This window comes from Coregonus lavaretus (assembly GCF_964263955.1).
Source record: "Coregonus lavaretus genome assembly, chromosome: 27".
Taxonomy (NCBI): domain Eukaryota; kingdom Metazoa; phylum Chordata; class Actinopteri; order Salmoniformes; family Salmonidae; genus Coregonus; species Coregonus lavaretus.
Window position 1 is genome coordinate 33,306,050 of NC_140014.1, and position 21,113 is coordinate 33,327,162.

A 21,113-nucleotide genomic window follows, 5' to 3' on the forward strand; every position below is an offset into this window, starting at 1 on the left:
TTTGCAAATAAATTCATTAAAAATCCTACAATGTGATTTTCTGGATATTTTTTTCTCATTTTGTCTGTCATAGTTGACGTGTACCTATGCTGAAAATTACAGGCCTCTCTCATCTTTTTAAGTGGGAGAACTTGCACAATTGGTGGCTGACTAAATACTTTTTTTCCCCACTGTACAATGATCCTGCAAATTCACACATTAAATTAATTCAATCAACCCTTTGTGCTAATAATGCAGTGTGAAACCACTTTAACAAAAAAAGTTCAGCTCAATTATTATATTACATAATGATTATACTAAAGAAAAAAATAGCCGTTTTAAAACAGGCGTGCTCTCATTTTTTAATTAGATTTTTCAGAGTACACAATGAGCCATCAGAGGCTATTATTGTTAGACTTTTCTAACTAAGACTGGATGAGTTGCATGTGCTGTTTACAATAGAGCATGATCAGATGAAGATAATGGAAGAGTTAAGTGACAACATAAGAGCTCACTGCCCTGATGTGAAATACATCTCATCCTCTGCATTAATATATCTCATATTTTAATATCAGGTACGTTTAAATCAAACTTCTGAAGTGATAGTTATAATTGAGAATATTAGACTACAGATAATGCTTCTTTTTTTACAAGCTGAAGTTTGAGGCATAGTTTAATAGACTGAGGTCCAAATGTAAAAAGTATACAGTGAGGGAAAAAAGTATTTGATCCCCTGCTGATTTTGTGCTGATCTTCACCGCATCAAAGGGACGATGGACGGGGCCATATACCGTCAAATCTTGGGTGAGAACCTCCTTCCCTCAGCCAGGGCATTGAAAATGGGTCATGGATGGGTATTCCAGCATGACAATGACCCAAAACACACGGCCAAGGCAACAAAGGAGTGGCTCAAGAAGAAGCACATTAAGGTCCTGGAGTGGCCTAGCCAGTCTCCAGACCTTAATCCCATAGAAAATATGTGGAGGGAGCTGAAGGTTCGAGTTGCCAAACGTCAGGCTCAAAACCTTAATTACTTGGAAAAGATCTGCAAAGAGGAGTGCGACAAAATCCCTCCTGAGATGTGTGCAAACCTGGTGGCCAACTACAAGAAACGTCTGACCTCTGTGATTGCCAACAAGGGTTTTGCCACCAAGTACTAAGTCATGTTTTGCAGAGGGGTCAAATTCTTATTTCCTTCATTAAAATGCAGGAGAGGAGAGGAGAGGAGAGGAGAGGAGAGGAGAGGAGAGGAGAGGAGAGGAGAGGAGAGGAGAGGAGAGGAGAGGAGAGGAGAGGAGAGGAGAGGAGAGGAGAGGAGAGGAGAGGAGCTAGCGTCTTCTCTCCCAGAGAGCCTGCCCGTGTCCTCACCTTCCCAGCCACGCCAGTCCTCCTGGCTGATAGACCTGCTGGAGCTGTTTATAAAGCACACACACAGACGCCCTCTTGCACTGTCGCTCCAAGCCACAGTCAGCCAGAGAGGAAGTCAGAGAGGCCAAAGAGCTGATATGCAGCCAGGTTGACTGGTGCTGGAGTAGAGGATGGAGGCTGGGGGTGGAGGGCTGGCAGGTTAGCTGTGTTGGGGTCATGTATGCTCAGATGTGATACTCTTACACAGGGGCAGCTGTCACAGATTTGTATCTACCATCCTGCCGCCTGCCTCATTTATAGTCTGATGGTGAAATTGCTCCTTTTTTTAGATGTACTGAAACTGTAGCCAAGAGTCCTTATTGGTCTTGTGGGTGGAAAGGCAATACCAGACCAGTCATATTGTAGACTAGGCTATATGTGAAGTGTACATTTCACCGACGTAGAGGGGCTTTATGTCCGCAAGTGTTGTGAAGAGTTTAACATGACGTGTTTTAATGGTGAATACTGTAGCTGGTGGCTGGTGACAGGGAATCCCCTCCCAGTTAATTCCAGCTCTGTCTAGCAACATCACCCGGCGTTGGTTATTCTCGCTCACGTCTCCCTCTGATTAAGAATGCAAATCGGAGCCTTTTTCTTTCATGTCTCTCCGTCAGTACGAGGATGTATTCAATTAAATAAACATCAGTCTTTGTTGTGATGTCCCCCTCTCTCTTGTCTATAGATACAGTCAGACTATAAAGCAGATAGCGATGTTGCTTAGAATGGACTTGCTAATGGAGTTATGGAAATGTGGTGTCTCGTGTACTCCCTGGGGAATAGGATATTTTCTTTCCAATATGTATTATTTGAAACATGCCCGTGACAAATATTTCTGGATTTAGAGCTTGATTTTCATGTCGGTTATTTTCAATAATGAGATAGGAAGTTGGATTGCTGCTAGTTTCCTGTGACTCTGAGATATGGGCGGCTAGTTTCCTGTGACTCTGAGATATGGGCAGCTAGTTTCCTGTGACTCTGAGATATGGGCTGCTAGTTTCCTGTGACTCTGAGATATGGGCTGCTAGTTTCCTGTGACTGAGATATGGGCTGCTAGTTTCCTGTGACTCTGAGATATAGGTGGCTAGTTTCCTGTGACTCTGAGATATGGGCGGCTAGTTTCCTGTGACTCTGAGATATGGGCTGCTAGTTTCCTGTGACTCTGAGATATGGGCTGCTAGTTTCCTGTGACTCTGAGATATGGGCGGCTAGTTTCCTGTGACTATGAGATATGGGCTGCTAGTTTCCTGTGACTCTGAGATATGGGTGGCTAGTTTCCTGTGACTCTGAGATATGGGCTGCAAGTTTCCTGTGACTATGAGATATGGGCTGCTAGTTTCCTGTGACTCTGAGATATGGGTGGCTAGTTTCCTGTGACTCTGAGATATGGGCTGCTAGTTTCCTGTGACTCTGAGATATGGGCGGCTAGTTTCCTGTGACTCTGAGATATGGGCTGCTAGTTTCCTGTGACTCTGAGATATGGGTGGCTAGTTTCCTGTGACTCTGAGATATGGGCGGCTAGTTTCCTGTGACTCTGAGATATGGGCTGCTAGTTTCCTGTGACTCTGAGATACGGGCTGCTAGTTTCCTGTGACTCTGAGATATGGGCTGCTAGTTTCCTGTGACTCTGAGATATGGGCGGCTGCGTCCCAAATGGCACCCTATTGTCTATATGGGTCCGGGTCAAAAGTAGTGCACTAGATAGGGAATAGGGTGCCATTTGGGGCACGGACGTGGACTGTGCTGCGGCATCGAGTTCAAAACAACTGTTCTTTATTATTATCATAAAGAAAGTCCCTTAGGTGATCCCACAGCACAAACATGCTGTAGTAATTCCAACAAACTAAAGTCAAAGAGAGCTGGGTAATGCATATTGAAATATATTATTTTATTCATGCAATTTCCAGATTGAAGTCAGAATGAATTGCAAACAACCTATAAAAAACATATTGCACTATTGTCTTTACTACTGTAAGTGTAACTGGGATTGCATGTGGTATTGAAAGTGGTTCATTTGCCTAAATATATTAAATAAATATAACTACCTACGTGACTACCTATATTGAGGTTGGTGCACAGTTCTACTGTTGTTTAAACAAAGCTTGTACTGTAGGTGAAGTGAATATGAGTTCCGTGAATTATTTACTCTTGGTTTCATAATTCAACACTCATAAAGCTCCTAACAGGGTAAAAGTCATAATACAGTACCTGTTAATTTTCTGTTGCAGGTGGAAAAGTCATAAGTTACTGGCAATTGAGAAAGTACCTATCAGTCCATCAGATATATTCTCTGTCAAAGCATCAGTGTGGGTGTTGATGAACTAGGCATCATAAATAAAGGCCTACCTGGCTCCCTCGATCGCTAAGACAAATCTTTTTTAATCATCTGATGTGTTCATTTATCCAAGGGCTCTAACTTTAGCCTTAAATTAAGCCTCTTGCTAATGCATAACTTGATTTAAAAATGTTAATAAATAAAAATGCCCATCAATCATAGCTAGCCTTCATGTGGCAGCAAGTCTTTGATAAAATGATTCACTGCCTGCTGTATTTTTCCATACAAAGCACATGAAGGCTAGAATTGATATTGTCTTGAATTGATATTAGGTGTCAGGCGCACCGGTTTGTGTCAAGAACTGCAATGCTGCTGGGTTTTTCACACTCAACAGTTTCCCATGTGTTTCCCATATTGCCCTCAGAACTGCCTCAATTCGTTGGGGCATGGACTCTACAAGGTGTCGAAAACGTTCCACAGGGATGCTGGCCCATGTTGACTCCAATGCTATATATTGCCCTCAGAACGGCCTCAATTCGTCGGGGCATGGACTCTACAAGGTGTCGAAAGTGTTCCACAGGGGTGCTGGCCCATGTTGACTCCAATGCTTCCCACAGTTGTGTCAAGTTGGCTGGATGTCCTTTGGGTGGTGGACCATTCTTAATACACACAAGTGTGAAAAACCTAGCAGCGTTGCAGTTCTTGACACAAACCGGTGCGCCTGGCACCTACTACCATAACCTGTTCAAAGGCACTTAAATATTTTGTCTTGCCCATTCACCCTCTGAATGGCACACGTACACAATCCATGTCTCAGTTGTCTCAAGGCTGGTCAGTCTATGTCATGGCGTCGAAAGTGTTCCACATATATATATATATATAATTATTCAGGTTGCAGGTGCAACCAATTATTTAGCATTATCTGGAGTGTGTCTGTGTACGACGGACACCTCTGACAGCTAGTTGACTGTACATGAAGACAATGTTAACTGCAGTAACCCCTCCAAAAGGGAAAGCTGTCAAACTCTCATCTCCCACATTAGTAAAAGGACTTATCAACGCTTTGAAATGTCTGTACATTTCACCATCACTTCTCCTAGTACCCGGAGCTGCTCCCAGCCGCTGTCAAACCGCTCGGCTCAGCGCCTACATACGCAAAACAATCCCTATGGAGGAACAAAGAAACTAATGACAGCTTAGCCGGCCTAAAAGATTGAACATTCTGTCACAAGGAAAGTACTAGATCACTGGAGAAGGAAGGTATCAGAGCTTTGAAAGACAAAGGCAGGATCAAGCAGTCTCCAGACTATTAGAAGCCAGTTTTATTTAAGCTTATTTGGCTGATAAGGTTGTCAGAAAAGGCGTTTTATCAGCCGAGTGTTGTAGGCGCAAGGCATTACCACACTGCTCTGTTCCCATGCAGTGTAGAGGTAGAGAGAGTGCTGCAGTGCTTTGTGGGAAAGGCTTTTGATAAAGATGCCACATGTTTTCACACAGGAGGAAACGCCACTTTGGAGTTCAGATCTCTGATGTTAAGTGGTTTAGAATAATGATACCCTGTTTTCGTAGGTAGACAAAGCTTTATTGTGTAATCTGAATATTCTGCATCCAGGCTCTGTCGTAGCCGGCCGCAACCGGGAGACCCATGGGGCGGCGCACAATTGGCCCAGCGTTGTCCAGGGTAGGGGAGGGAATGACCGGCAGGGATGTAGCTCAGCTGGTAGAGCATGGCGTTTGCAACGTCAGGGTTGTGGGTTCGTTTCCCACAGGGGGCCAGTATGAAAAAAAATATTAAAATAATGTATGCACTCACTAACTCTGGATAAGGCCGTCTGCTAAATGACGTAAATGTTTTCAGTTTTGTCATATAGTTGCTCTATATAAAGTAAATACCTGGTCAAACAAGTGGTAGCTTGGTAAGACAGAGATTTTTTTTAAACTTCCTTCCAGGAAGAGAAAAGGGAATAAAAAATAGTAGCCATTGCAGTCACTCTGCCATGCTCTGTTTAAAAAAGCAATTTAGTTATTTTTCCAGTTTGTGGAAATGACAAACCATGTCTCTTTGAGTATACGCAGAGGGCAGAATATCAAATACCAAGCATGTTGACAGAAAGCACAAGCAAATAACTGCCATATTGTCTGACTCCACCACCAACTCCTCACTCACAAATAACAGCCATATGTCTGACTCCACCACCAACTCCTCACTCACAAATAACAGCCATATTGTCTGACTCCACCACCAACTCCTCACTCACAAATAACAGCCATATTGTCTGATTCCACCACCAACTCCTCACTCACAAATAACAGCCATATTGTCTGACTCCACCACCAACTCCTCACTCACAAATAACAGCCATATTGTCTGATTCCACCACCAACTCCTCACTCACAAATAACAGCCATATTGTCTGATTCCACCACCAACTCCTCACTCACAAATAACAGCCATATTGTCTGACTCCAGCACCAACTCCTCACTCACAAATAACAGCCATATTGTTTGACTCCAGCACCAACTCCTCACTCACAAATAACAGCCATATTGTCTGACTCCACCACCAACTCCTCACTCACAAATAACAGCCATATTGTCTGATTCCACCACCAACTCCTCACTCACAAATAACAGCCATATTGTGTGACTCCAGCACCAACTCCTCACTCACAAATAACAGCCATATTGTTTGACTCCAGCACCAACTCCTCACTCACAAATAACAGCCATATTGTCTGACTCCACCACCAACTCCTCACTCACAAATAACAGCCATATTGTCTGATTCCACCACCAACTCCTCACTCACAAATAACAGCCATATTGTGTGACTCCACCACCAACTCCTCACTCACAAATAACGGCCTTCTAGAATTGTACATTGGGAGTGTTAGCTTATCAGACATGAAATATTGGGATTTCTGAATGACTCTGTCTAACTGGGTAGGAATGCATTGGTATTCTGTTGAGCTCTTATATGCAAGATGGGTCACTGTGTTTCTCAGGCATTTATTCATAGAAAAGGAGCTTCTACAATCTGACTCTCCTCTCTGGCACTCCTTTTAAATACATATTTTAGATCACTCACAGGAGTAAATAATGGCTTATTTGCAGCTTTGTGTGCTATTTAGACTGCCCTCTCTCCAAGATTAATTGCTTTTTGTTGGGCCTAAATTTCATATATATACAGTATATGTGTGTGTGTGTGTGTGTGTGTGTGTTTAACTAGGTGCTTATAAGAGCAGGTGGTAGATAAGATGTCTACTCCCAATAAACTGGGAAATTATCGCTCCTGCTTTTCCTCGTGGCACAATTTGTCAAACCTGCTGATAGGAAACAAATTCTATTCATAAGCTTCCCCCCCCTCCCCTCAGCACCGGTGTGATTCAGTAGCAATTCAATTATAGTTTTGTGAGATAGTGAGTCCAGAGAGAGAATCCGGGCTGACAAGAAATATGACAGGACAGTTACAGAGTGTTTATGCAATTAAACTTTCACTGACAATACCTGGCGTGTGATGAATGCCTGGGCGGAGGTGTGTGTGCACAAGCAATGCCCCACAAGGATTGCACATTATTCATTATTTTACAGCTGCTCTGATCTTCCAGGGCTGGCTGGGAGCTGTTGCAGGGAGGGAGAAGAAGTGAGAGTTTGGAGGGAGAGAGAAGGAGAGGGGGTAAAAAGAGAGGGATAGAGAGAGAGAGACGGGGTAAATGAAGAGAGTAGAGAGAGGGGAAGGAAAAGCGAAGGAGAGGGTAAAGAGAGAGAGAGAAAGAGGTTTTAGTAGAGAGATTGTGTGGAGGGGTGTAGGCTATAAGGGGATTGAATGGGGGGAAGGAAAACAGAGGAGAAAGCTTGGTCTATCGTTGAGAGGAGGGAAGCAACGAGTGACCCTCTTGAAACAGAGATAGCACATGTCAAGGGGTTTTAAACATGTCAATGACATTTTAAAAAGACGACTATATCGACCCTTTCTTCCATAAAAATCACTTTGTTGTGAGCACTGAAACTATAGCACTATATAGAATTACTTTAGTTTAGTTTAGCAATTACATTTAGTATGGGTATTTTGTACTGATTTCTTCATACTCATACTGTGTATAAAATGTACACACTATTTCTTTAGTGGTCCAAAACTGACAGTTGTACAGCCCCTTAAGGCTCAAACCCAGACCAAAGTGTCAACGGTGTCACAACAGTTTGGCATAATCCTAAGATTATCATATGTGTTGCAAGAAAATGCATTCTGTGTACATATACATTAATACAATACAGTTTGCAATTCATTTGTTATCAGAAAGTTGACAAATTCAGATCCTATTTTAATAGCGTAGAAATTATTTCAAAGGTGTTCTTTATCTAATTGAATCAGAATATTTTCCATTTGGCGAGACTGACAATATCTACATGGGATGTTAATATTCATAATTGCATGATGGTGTGTAGAGTCTGTTCCCATAAGACTCCTGTAATGATGTACTGCATCTAAAATAAAATATAAGGCCAGATTTGTGTGCTAGCAAGCTAGCGCTCAACACTTCTTGCATCTCAAATGGCACCCTATTCCCTATGGCCCCTGGTCAAAAGTAGTGCACTTTAAAAAGAATAGTTTGCCATTTGGGATGCAGCCCTTCTGTCTACCCCTTCATCCAGTGTTTCTCCCCTTCATCCAGTGTTTCTCCCCTTCATCTAGGGTTTCTCCCCTTCATCCAGTGTTTCTCCCCTTCATCTAGTGTTTCTCCCCTTCATCTAGGGTTTCTCCCCTTCATCCAGTGTTTCTCCCCTTCATCTAGGGTTTCTCCCCTTCATCCAGTGTTTCTCCCCTTCATCTAGGGTTTCTCTTCCACCTTAATCGGTGTAGTCTTCAAAATACCATTAGAAGAAGGGGAACAAATGCATAAAGCAGTGTCCAACACAAACACACATTAATAATCCACATCTGTCTATTCTGTGAAGAAAAATCACATTTAACTACAGAAAAACCCTATGATCTCCTTAGCTTTAACTGCGTAGTGAAGTACAAAGCCACAAGGTAAACAATAATGTCATGGTAATATACAGACTTAAAGACAGTTGTGAAAATGTAAAGAGAAGTGATCTATTGGGAGGAAAGCACAGTAAGAATTATTTTGTATGATACGGTAGCTTCTCTTTTTATATTCTAGTTAACAAGTATGTTGTGACCTTGTAAAGATGTTTCTTTGTCTACTTCGTCACTGGCATCATTTGCTAGTTATCAGCCGTACCCACATAGCCTAACCCTGTGAATGTTATTAGTGTGTTAGTCAATGGTTGGCATTCCACTGAGGGTTCCACCGACACCAGTCCGTTTGTCCACAGATCAGAACTTAGGTGAGGTGTTCGTTTTAATTAATAATTTGTCCTTCAAACTGTAAGTTTATCTCCTTCGTTGTACGTTGGTTCTCCACAGATAATTAGGTCTCATATTTCAGCTAATTCCACTTGAGAACTGGTTGTAGCCACCTGCTTCTTTTGTATTGGTAATTTTTGTCTTGTAAGATTCTGTCCCCGTAGACTGATGTGGCTCATGAAGAATGAGAAAATGTCTATTTTCCCCACAGTGTCCTTTGTGCACTTGCTTAACATTTTAATTGTATGTGTGCAACACGCTCTCTCTCAAACACATACACATTCTCTCTCTCTCTCTCTCTCTCTCTCTCTCTCACAAACACACACCGTGGTGTGATAGGGAGGTGTTGATTTTTAGGTGTATATGGATCTGAAAGGAAAATGAATCCTATTAATTCAAAGTGAATAACAAAGAGTACCAGGCCTTTTCCCATGTTGTTCCATTCATTCAACCTGCTAGTGTTTTGTTCTTCCATCATAATTATTTCCCAGTCAGATCCACACTGATTTCCTGGTGGACTTGTGTACCTCAGACTAACTTATAGAACAACGGAGCTGGGATAATTCACAATATTCCTCTGGGGGTGGTGTTCTCTGTTTTGTCAAGGACATTTTTATTACAAAGCTGATGGAATTTGCATATTAATTCATTTCTTTCAGTTTTTAAGATTTAATGTTGTCAACATGTATCAGTGCAAGGCTTTGACAGAGCTGATGAAATGGGTCATTGAAGCTTGAACATTTTGGAGTGAAGCAGCCATCTGCAACCTCCGAGCCCCCAGTGCAGAGTGCTCTCTGTCTCTCCTGTAACTTGATTAAAGAAAAGGACTTTGACCGGGGAGGGCCGGCATTCAGATAGAAAGGGGGGAAGGCTAAAATATTATGCCAATATCTATCAACTTGCTTTGAGGGCTTTCTTCCAAATTAGAATGCCATTAGATGCCGTCAATTCATAAAGTGTATTTCCATGTTTGGTTCCCGACATTGACCTTTGGACTTCTGTGGCTGAGCCTTTTTCTATTACACGTTGTGCAAGTCTTTTAGGTGCATTAATTATTTTATGAATGAACATACATTTTTTCTGTTTTAAGATAAAGACAAATATGATTTTCCTTTGAATACCTCACTTGTGCTTTTTTGTATCTATTATCACACCAGTAGACCAACCATCTGCAGCTCAAGGTTTGACCTAGTTATTCTCCTTCTGAATCAGTCATGAGTGAAGTCCAGTCCACTCACGAACCCACAACCCTGGCATTGCAAGCGCCATGCTCTACCAACTGAGCTACAGGGGACAAATCCCTGGCTATCTCTATATTTTTCATCTGCTGTAGTCAGTGCTGTACTAGGCACTACACAGTAAGTAGCATGGCAGCCCTGTTGCTGTTTATCATCCCCTGTTCATTAGTTGTGACTGGAGTCCCTGTCTTGACAAGTGTTATTGCTGTTCCGTCCTGTACGCCTACTCTGTCTGAGCCAGTACAATCTCCCTGCACCTCCCTTCAACCTCCCTGTGATCTAGCCAGGCATCCAAACTGATTTCACTATGTTTCACTGTTGAACCGGCGTTCAGTCTGGTTAAACCAGGCTTCCTGTGATTAGCAGCGGGCCAGCAACCCCCTAACAGGCAGCCATGACAGGACACGCTCAACCATCACCATCGCCACCACCTCCCCCTGCACTGTGATGTCACACTCAGGGTGGGCTGTTACGATGTGGGAATCTTATCCAGAGATAAGAAGAAAACACACACACACCTGCATCTATGTCTAGCTTTGTATCTGACACCCACCACCTCAACCTCACCTCAGCGTCTCTCTTTCCTTTCAAATCACGTAAGCAGCAAAGTCAGAAGACAACAACAGAACATGCCTTTTATCTGGTGTTGACTGTGCACTCTGCTCCTCTCCTGGGTGGGTGAGATCACGTCTGTGTCCCAAATGGCAACATATTTCCATAGGGGTCTGGTCAAAAGTAGTGCACTACGTAGGGAATAGTGTGCCCTTTGGGACATACACCACCTCTCAGCGTGGACATGGGGCTACAGTGACCTGCAGCTGATAACAACTGGCCTGCCGTGTCACCGCGTCACCTCATTACCATATTAATAATGGATGGGCCCGGTCCACGTCACCCTGGCCTACCTTGTCCTGTGCTCCCCTACAGGGTGGCAGGTTGGGTTGTCTAGGGGAGCATGGGCTTATCTTACCACTGACTATGGCAGTGTATATACACAGGGACAGGACAGGAAGGAGCTCTCTTGGAGAACACTCTGTCTGAGTCTTCATTAACAGGCCTTGTCTTGAATGTCCAAGACAAATGTCCCTTCAGGGACAAACAATAAAGTTAATATTATCTTAACTTGTCTAGATGGACATCTTTAGGTTTGGGATAACCCTAATCAATGTATGGATGGTCTCCAAAATATAACAAGTCAAGTATGATATTTTCAACAGCCAGCAGGTGTGGGCTGGGCATCTAAAAACCTTTCATCTTCAGTTTTTTTAATGACCAAACTCTTTTGACAAGCTTCTGATTTAGCCTCTTTACATTTTAATAAACTCTTGTAAAAAAAAGCATAGTTAGTTAATCAACAACAAGACCCCTGATCTTTTTTAATTCACGTTGAGAACTGTATGGCAGCAACCGTAGCTCCCTGATTAGAATAATCAATTAATTTGAAAGGACATATGTCAATTTGAGAGAAAACCTTGTCAATTAGAGCACTTTTAAAGAGTTTACTACTCTGGATTTAATTATCACTTCCCTCTTCGGGGCCTGTCAGCTTTATTTCCTAATTGATCTGCTGTGTTTATCATTATTACGTTTAATCCTTCCATTTGCCTGTAAGCACGCCTCACGTTGCCTTCATCTACAGCTTCAGCTGGCTGCACCTTGACATGCTGACTGCTGACATGCTGACTGCTAACATGCTGACATGCTGACTGCTGACATTCTGACATGCTGACTGCATACATTCTGACATGCTGACTGCTGACATGCTGACTTCTGACATAATAACTGCTGACTGCTGACATGCTGACTGAGGTGCGGCTCCAGCTTAGATACATACGTCATATCTTAAACAGAGAGGAGAGTTAGAGAATGTTTTAGGGAAAACCGTTGGAAGTTTAGTTTTCTAAGCAAATACAAACAGGCCAGTATATACATTTACACATTTTTAGTCATTTAGCAGACGCTCTTATCCAGAGCGACTTACAGTTAGTGACTTACAGTTTTCTTTTTTTAATCTTTTTTTATATATATATATATTTATTTTTTTACTGGCCCCCCGTGGGAATTGAACCCACAACCCTGGCGTTGCAAACGCCATGCTCAACCAACTGAGCTACATCCCTGCCGGCCATTCCCTCCCCTATCCTGGACGACGCTGGGCCAATTGTGCGCCGCCCCATGGGTCTCCCGGTCACGGCCGGCTACGACAGAGCCTGGATTCGAACCAGGATCTCTAGTGGCACAGCTAGCACTGCAATACAGTGCCTTAGACCACTGCGCCACTCGGGAATATAAAGGATATATTTATGAGTATACCCTTTATGAGTGTATTTGTACTCATGGTTTGTCATGTAGTTGGTGTCACATTGCCACTACAGTGTACATGTACAGAGAGGGGGGTTTAGATAATGTTTTAGGGAAAAGCTTTGGAAGTTTAGTTTTCAAACAGACCAATATATAAATTATTTTTCCTTGTTCCTGGTTTAATCATGTTGTGGTCACAATGGTACCTCAGTGTATATTATTCAGGGTATATCATATAGAAATCACTTTGGGACAACATTATTACTTTAGAAACAACTTTTTGTATGCTCTCCTATTTCTAGATAAAAATAATGGTGTGTTTTCAACCAAGGCATATCACCACTTAATTAAACTATATTAGTCCATATTTTGATTTAGAATTTTTTTCATCAATTAACTTCTTCACTTGGTTTGGAAGAAAAATATTTAACATATTTTCTTCTATTTATCTTTTGAGGTGTATTGTGAAATCAGCAAAGTGGCCTGCCACACATACTAATGGGGAGCAAAATTGGTTTTCATGGAAACGCAGATAATATATTATTGTGATATTGTATTAAAAGCGGTGCCTATTGTAAGGTCTCAGGAGGGTCCTTTAGGGAGAGCACAGCTCTAGAACATGTATGATACATAAAAAATATATATTTTTACATTTTTACATTTTTTGTAATTTAGCAGACGCTCTTATCCATAGCGACTTACAGTAATGAGTGCATTCTATACTTTTTTTTCCATACATGTTACATTCCACTAGCTGTCTCAGTGGCATTAAATTATAATGAAATGGCATCAATTGGCCACCATTTAAAGGGATAGTAAAAGATTTATGCAATTAAGGCCATGCTAGCTGTACCTGTAAACTTCCAGTCATTGCGCTAACGCTAGTTAGCAGTGATTTGCGAAACTACCTACAACTTCCTTCAAACTGCACGCATAATATCCATGAGTTCATCTGACTCACACTATTCTTTGAAGCCTGATTTTGACCATGATTCAACAACAAAAAATTCAGTTCTCCACTCTTGATAGAAATAACCTACTGTACATATTCACCCTCCCCCAATTATTAGTTGATATCTTGTTGAATTTGCGGAAATTGTGGAAATTATTACATTATTATTTTATTTTGAATGTCACTCTGCCAGAAATGATATATGGTATAGATGTATGTTTTTAAGTCATATATAGTATCTCCTGGGAGTGTAGGTTACAGAGAGGCTGGGAATAGATGAGAGGAGACAGGCACAAGTGACGGTGCCTGACGACATATTTCCTGTCACCCTCTAATTATTAAAGCTGCCAATGCAATACAAGTCCCTCTCTGTATGTTTCACATCCCACTTACACACACACGCTCGCTCACAAACACACACTCTCTCTCACACACACACACACACACACACACACACACACACACACACACACACACACACACACACACACACACACACACACACACACACACACACACACACACACACACTGACTCTCTCTCTCATACACACACACACACACTGACACACTATCTCTCCCACACACATGGGTGAGCTGTATTGAAAAATCACCCTCTACCTTCCAATTAGTACACGGCCTGGTACATAATCTATCATTACTAATGTACAGAGAGACGCACGCATTCATCAGAGCAGGGCCAGACAAGGACCTCCCAGTGTCTATAGATGGAGAACAGACACACTGGGCCATGGGCCATACACTTTATCTTGATGTATCTGTACGTTAAACGCTTGACGCTTTGAATTGGTACTAATATTTATATAAATGTATTTGGAATATTAGCAAGCGGAGTAGGGGAGCCTCACTTAGGCGTATAAGTCATACAGTATAAGCATGTCATTTGTAGCAGTGTCTTGCTTTGTAGGAGCTTCCTCCTCTGAGTTGTCTCTGGTGTGTAGAAATGGTATGGTGATGGTGACGGGGGTTGTCAGGGAGAGGAGTGGGGCAACGGAGGGCTAAAGAACTGCCAGTGAGTTATTGATGATGGTCAACACTCACCATCACAGCACAGAAAGTAATACTTTTAAAATCTCATCACTTACACACAGATGTGGTTCATTCTGAGGGCTTTCATCAGGAAAATAAATGGAGACCGGCAGACCCCTGCCAAACCATAAATAATGCTCACAAATTATTATTTATTTTCCTTCTTAAGAATTCTTCTTTAAAAGGTGTCATTTTTATATGAGATCCAGGGATTGAAGTTTCTAGTTTCACATTTCACTCCAAAGTGCCCTGGTACTTGATGTTTGGTTTGACTGGTACTCTACATGTAAATGAGGTTGGCTACATTCACTTCCTCTCACGCTGTAGGCCATGCCTTCTTTGTACTATCAACATAAACATGCATAGATCGCAATACTGTGGGAAGCATAACCACACTGTTAGGTGGTAATCGCTCTATCGTTTTTACATGTTAACACAGTGCTTAATGTATTATAACCCTATAACAGATACATACAGTATATCATTATTCTCCTGTGCAGTGTCAAAACTGTTCATTGGTCTCTGTGTATGTCCCAAATGGCACCCTATCCCCAAAGTGTTCCTGATAACTCTCCCACTCCGCACTCTAATACCCAGAGTAATACTCCAACAGAGCTCATATTAGCATTAGTTGGATGAAGAAAGTATTGCAATGGCGTCCGACGTGTCTGACTCGTAAATTGCCCAGTCTATAATTCACATTCACATCATAACCACCAACTAACAGAAGCCCACTGGTGGTGAAACACACCACCATCCCCCAACCCCTCACAAATTAACCTGATTGGTTGCTTTAGTTAGACGTCGGTAGGGTGAAAAAAGATTCCTGTGCCTTTAAGGCCAGTCGGTTGGTTGGCTTGTGAATTCCCTCCTTCCCTAAGGAAAATGCTCAGTTCTAAGAGGCTCTGATCTTTCATTTTAGTAAAATAGAACTCTGCGGCTGACTGGCAGATCTGATCTAAAGAATTTAAGTGTAAGTTTTGATCTCTCTGCCTTTGATTAAAACTAATGAGCTCACTTAATTCAAAATGGGAATCTGTGATAAGAGAAATAAGGTTGATGTGATTGGATTAGAGAGGCGAATTAAACTCTTAGAGTTGCTACTGCTGCTTATGCAGTGTATTAAAAAGCTGTTGGTGTATTCTGCTGTGTTAGATGATGTCATAGTAATTCACATTTAATCAGAAGAAATAAAATGACTAAATATAACATGACTCTGGCTTCTCCCCAGAGATAGATTTAAAATTACATTTAATTCCTCAGTAAAGAAGAGAAAAAAAATATAATGGCAGCCGCCGCCACCACGCCTCACGCCCTCCCCCCAGCCTCCTCACCGTCACCCCTCCCTCATCCCTCCACCCCCACCCTCCTCCTTCATACTGATCACGTTGTTTCCAGTTCTAGAGAGCCTCACTGCAGCCTTGTTATATGGAGAGTAGCAGAAAAAAAGGATTTTCCAGGTGTACTCTTTTAGTAATCCCATTTCAATGTTATCTCCTAGCCTTGTCCATGGCTGTGTGGCTGAGTTGCCTGTGAGCTGGGCATCGTCATATCACTGTGTGCCTGTCTGTCTGTCTGTCTGTCTGCCTGTCTGCCTCTCTACCTGTCTGTCTGCCTGTCTGCCTGTCTGCCTGCCTGCCTGCCTGTCTGCCTGTCTGCCTGTCTGTAGTGTAAAGTGGTGTTTGAAGACCTCCAGACATCACTCACAGGGGCCTGTCTATATTTAATGTCCTGTCCAGCTCTGGGGACAGAGACAGTCCGGGAGACACACACACCACACACACACACACACACACACACACACACTTTAAATACTTTATTTGAATCCGCCAATCAAATTTACAAAAAAAGGATCCAAACATTTCAAAGGTCCCTGTATGCATGGCACTCAAGGGTACAGAAAGCACCTCCTTCTCCAAACAGCTATGCTGCCCACGACAGCTGAAACAGAGCAGTACCTAGCCAATTGCTTTGCCCTAGTTTTTGTCAGGCCCGCAATCTGGAGGCCATGCACTGCAAGCCTGTGTACGTGGCCGAGACTGCCAAATATCAGTGTCACCAGCCACGAGGGGCAGGTATTTAAGCAGCTTCTCGGCAAAGGCCTGCTCCATGTAGCCGTCAAATGAGCAGCCAACTTCTAAAATGAGCACCTCCCCCTGGCTTCCCCCCACAACAACAATATCTGGCGGATTTGGCACACAGGAAAACACATCATCATCAACATCAAACCAGTTTCCCCTTACACAATCATGTTTAAGCATGTGTGCTGTTGGTGAGACTACTTGTCTCACCTCGCTGGCGATCAGGTCAAAAAGGCGGTCATGTCTAGCAATGTAAAAATCCTTGTATGAACAGCAGCAATTCACAACATGGGCAATGGACTTGTTTGTAGAACTTGCAGCCTGACCTTAACAGTAAAGGTGAGAATGTCCTCGCCAACAGCCGCATTCTGGTACATGGAATGGGAGCACAGTCCAGAGCAGAGAGTTTCCCCTTCAGCCTCAGGCCAGTCCAGTGTTGCAGTAGCTGCATCTGTCTGATACCAAGGAGTGTTGTCCTGGATGTAGAATGAGATGTTCCATCATGGGTGACCGAAGCCTCCACAACAACATCGCAATCTGCCACAACTGCATCAGAGGCAGTCACTGACTCAGTTTGCATATCAGTCCGTGTCCACCTGAGCTCCACTCCAGTCCGGTTGCACAGGTCGTTGAGGTCAGGCCAGTCTGACCAGACTCCAAAGGCCGTAGCACGATTGTTCAATTTTCCTTGAAGCCCAGGAAGTTGTCCTCAGCGTCCCTGGCCAGTGGAACCTTCCTCCTCCGTAGGTCCAGAAGGAGGGATGCTCTGGCTAACTCCTTAACTGTCACATCGACAGTGTTGAGCATGTTCAACAGGTGAATCAGTCTGGTAGCAGTGTAAATCCACACAATATTCAGGACACCTAAACCCCCCTCTCTTTGGCTCAGGAAGACAATGTCACGTGTGGTGTGTGTTTTTAAGCATAGCCACTTTCTCATCACAGTTTTGTTATTCACATCCCTCAGAACCTTCTTTGAGAGATGCACATTTGCAAGCAGATGTTGAATCTTTGCTAGGGCCACCTCTCTCACAGCTTCTACCTTCATGACCACAGGCAGAGGGGAAATGTCAATCTAACAAACACACACACATCACACACACAGTCAGGGAGATCAGGAGGAGCTGGCATGACTACATCTACAGTATATTACCTCCCCTTATGGATTTAATGTTTTAAATATGCAATTGATCATTAAGCATTGATCAGGAGCACGGAGTGACAAATGGACCGTTTCACCTTTACCTAGGTATCTTTGTTGTGTTTTGTTAACGAGACTGACTGACCTCATTGGTTATGGGGTTTTAATGTGATGATTTAATGTGGTCCTCTGTAGCTCAGCTGGTAGAGCACGGCGCTTGTAACGCCAAGGTAGTGGGTTCGATCCCTGGGACCACCCATACACACAAAAAAATGTATGCACGCACGACTGTAAGTCGCTTTGGATAAAAGCGTCTGCTAAATGGCATATTATTTATCTATGTTTAGAATTGACTTAAGATCTTTGAACTTTGTTGAAGCAACAATCAATATCTTTGTTTACAATTAGATTCACTCTGCATACAGTATAAAATAAAATAAACTTGAGTTAACTCTAATAGGTATAATAATATAACTCTCATGACATGAAATTGCAATATTGTACTTGGAAAATAAATACTACACTTGGGCTCAATGAAGAGAAACATGCAGTTGACTTTTTAACTGCCACTGAACTTCCAATAAAATGTTTTCACCAATTATGGTGTTAGTCCAAACAGAGGTTGTATGCTATTACAGAACATAATAAAAACATTGTTTAATGGTAATGTGTTGTTTTTATTTATGTGTTCTTTTTCCATTAGACTATTACCTGGGAGATGATAGAAACTCAATTAAAAGTTATTACAGCTAGCCTGTCTTACCAGCTGGAGTTTTTAATATCGCCCCACCTCTCCTGGGCTTTACTACAAAACACACAGATGTATTGGCCAAGTAATGTTAAGTAATTGTGTGTGTGTGTGTGTGTGTGTGTGTGTGTGTGTGTGTGTGTGTGTTTGCCTCCACAGTCGAGTCGACCAGCCCCACCATGCTGCCCCCAGACAACACTCTAGAGCGCTCCTTCTTCATCCGTATGAAGTCCACACTGACCAAGAGAGGCGTCCACATCAAGTCTTCAGGCTATAAGGTAAGACCCAGAGGCATGGTGGCCGAGCCACAGATATCCTATAATTCACACCCCCACAGCCGTATATTGTTATACAGTGCATTCGGAAAGTATTCAGACCCCTTGACTTTTTCCACATTTTGTTACGTTTCAGCCTTATTCTAAAATTGATTAAATTGTTTTTTCCCTCATCAATCTACACACAATACCCCATAATGACAAAGTGAAAACAGGTTTTTAGAAATGTTTGCAAATTTATTAAAAATTAAAATCTGAAATTCAGATTCAGACCCTTTGCGAAATTGAGTTTAGGTGCATCCTGTTTCCATTGATCATCCTTGAGATGTTTCTACAACTTGATTGGAGTCCACCTGTGGTAAATTCAATTGATTGGACATGATTTGGAAAGGCACACACCTCTCTATATAAGGTCCCCAGTTGACAGTGCATGTCAGAGCAAAAACCAAGCCATGAGGTCGAAGGAATTGTCTGTAGCGCTCCGAGACAGGATTGTGTCGAGGCACAGATCTGGGGAAGGGTACCAAAAAATGTCTGCAGCATTGAAGGTCCCCTAGAACACATCTCTGCAGCACTCCACCAATCAGGCCTTTATGGTAGAGTGGCCAGACGAAAGCCACTCCTCAGTAAAAGGCACATGACAGCCCGCTTGGAGTTTGCCAAAAGGCACCTAAAGGACTCTCAGACCATGAGAAACAAGATTATCTGGTCTGATGAAAGATTGAACTCTTTGGCCTGAATGCCAAGCGTCACATCTGGAGGAAACCTGGCACCATCCCTACGGTGAAGCACGGTTGTGGCAGCATCATGCTGTGGGGATGTTTTTCAGTGGCAGGGACAGGGAGACTAGTCAGAATCGAGGGAAAGATGAACGGATCAAAGTACAGAGAGATCCTTGATGAAAACCTGCTCCAGAGCGCTCAGGACCTCAGACTGGGGGCAAAGGTTCACCTTCCAACAGGACAATTACCCTAAGCACACAGCCAAGACAACACAGGAGTGGCTTCGGGACAAGTCTCTGAATGTCCTTGAGTGGCCCCGCCAGAGCCCGGACTTGAACCCGACCAAACATCTCTGGAGAGACCTGAAAATAGCTGTGCAGTGACGCTCCCCATCCAACCTGACAGAGCTTGAGAGGATCTGCAGAGAAGATGGGAGAAACTCCCCAAATAGAGGTGTGCCAAGCTTGTAGAGTCATACCCAAGAAGACTCGAGGCTGTAATCGCTGCCAAAGGTGCTTCAACAAAGTACTGAGTAAAGGGTCTGAATACTTATGTAAATGTGATATTTCATTTCATATTCAGTTTACATTCCAGTCTTTTTCTAGTATGTAAATATTGTTTTGTATTTCAGTTTGAGTTGTGAAAAAGAGAGCATGGCCAAATCATGACAATCGTACTCAGCATGACAGAACAATGTTAGTTGTCGGTGTTAACATACTGTATGTATGGAAAAAGAGTCACACAGGCTCAACATTAAGTTGATAAGATGTATGGCTTGTGGGGGCTTTGGGACAGAGAGATAGGATTAAGGCTGATGCTTTGGGTAGTGAGGACACACAGGGACGAGCCCAGCCTCATCCTGATGCCCCTCTCTCTCTCCAAGGATCTCCAGATCATCTCTGTCTCTGGCCTCATTTTGGCTTCATCACACGCTAATGCACTTTGGGTTCTCAAGGGTGGACCCAACAGCAGTGGAGTGGGGCTGGATATAGCTCTTCAATGCCTTTATAATATTGTGTTTCATTAGTCTTGGACTGTGAGGAAAAAAACTGTTTTAATATTTATTTTGTATAAAAAATGGAAGGTAATGGCTGTCTATGGTAGTGAACGAAGGTCTGTCAGAGAGAGAGAGAGAGAGAGAGAGAGAGAGAGAGAGAGAGAGAGAGAGAGAGAGAGCTAGAGAGAGAGAGAGAGAGAGAGAGAGAGAGAGAGAGAGAGAGAGAGAGAGAGAGAGAGAGAGAGAGAGCGAGAGAGAGAGAGAGAGAGAGAGAGAGAGAGAGAGACATAATATGACATTTTAAATGTCTTTATTCTTTTGAAACTTCTGAGTGTAATGTTTACTGTTAATATTTATTGTTTATTTCACTTTTGTTTACTATCTACTTCACTTGCTTTGGCAATGTTAACATACGTTTCCCATGCCAATAAAGCCCTTAAATTGAAATTGAATTGAGAGAGAGAGAGAGACAGAGAGAGAGAGAAATAAATGTTGTTTGCAATGTCCACCTAGACATACTGTTGCGAAAGTATTCACCCCCCTTGTCATTTTTCCTATTTTGTTGCCGTACAACCTGGAA

General features: G+C 42.7%; 1 protein-coding gene across 1 annotated transcript in view; it reads left to right on the plus strand.

The window, feature by feature from the left end:
• npas3 (neuronal PAS domain protein 3) overlaps positions 1-21,113 on the plus strand; it is a gene marked incomplete at both ends in the record, with an annotated part of 490,733 nt that overhangs the window by 447,406 nt on the left and 22,214 nt on the right. The window contains one exon of the mRNA XM_084144362.1: positions 18,699-18,817. Coding sequence (XP_084000488.1) covers positions 18,699-18,817 — 119 coding nt within the window. The remainder of the gene's footprint in view (positions 1-18,698; positions 18,818-21,113) is intronic.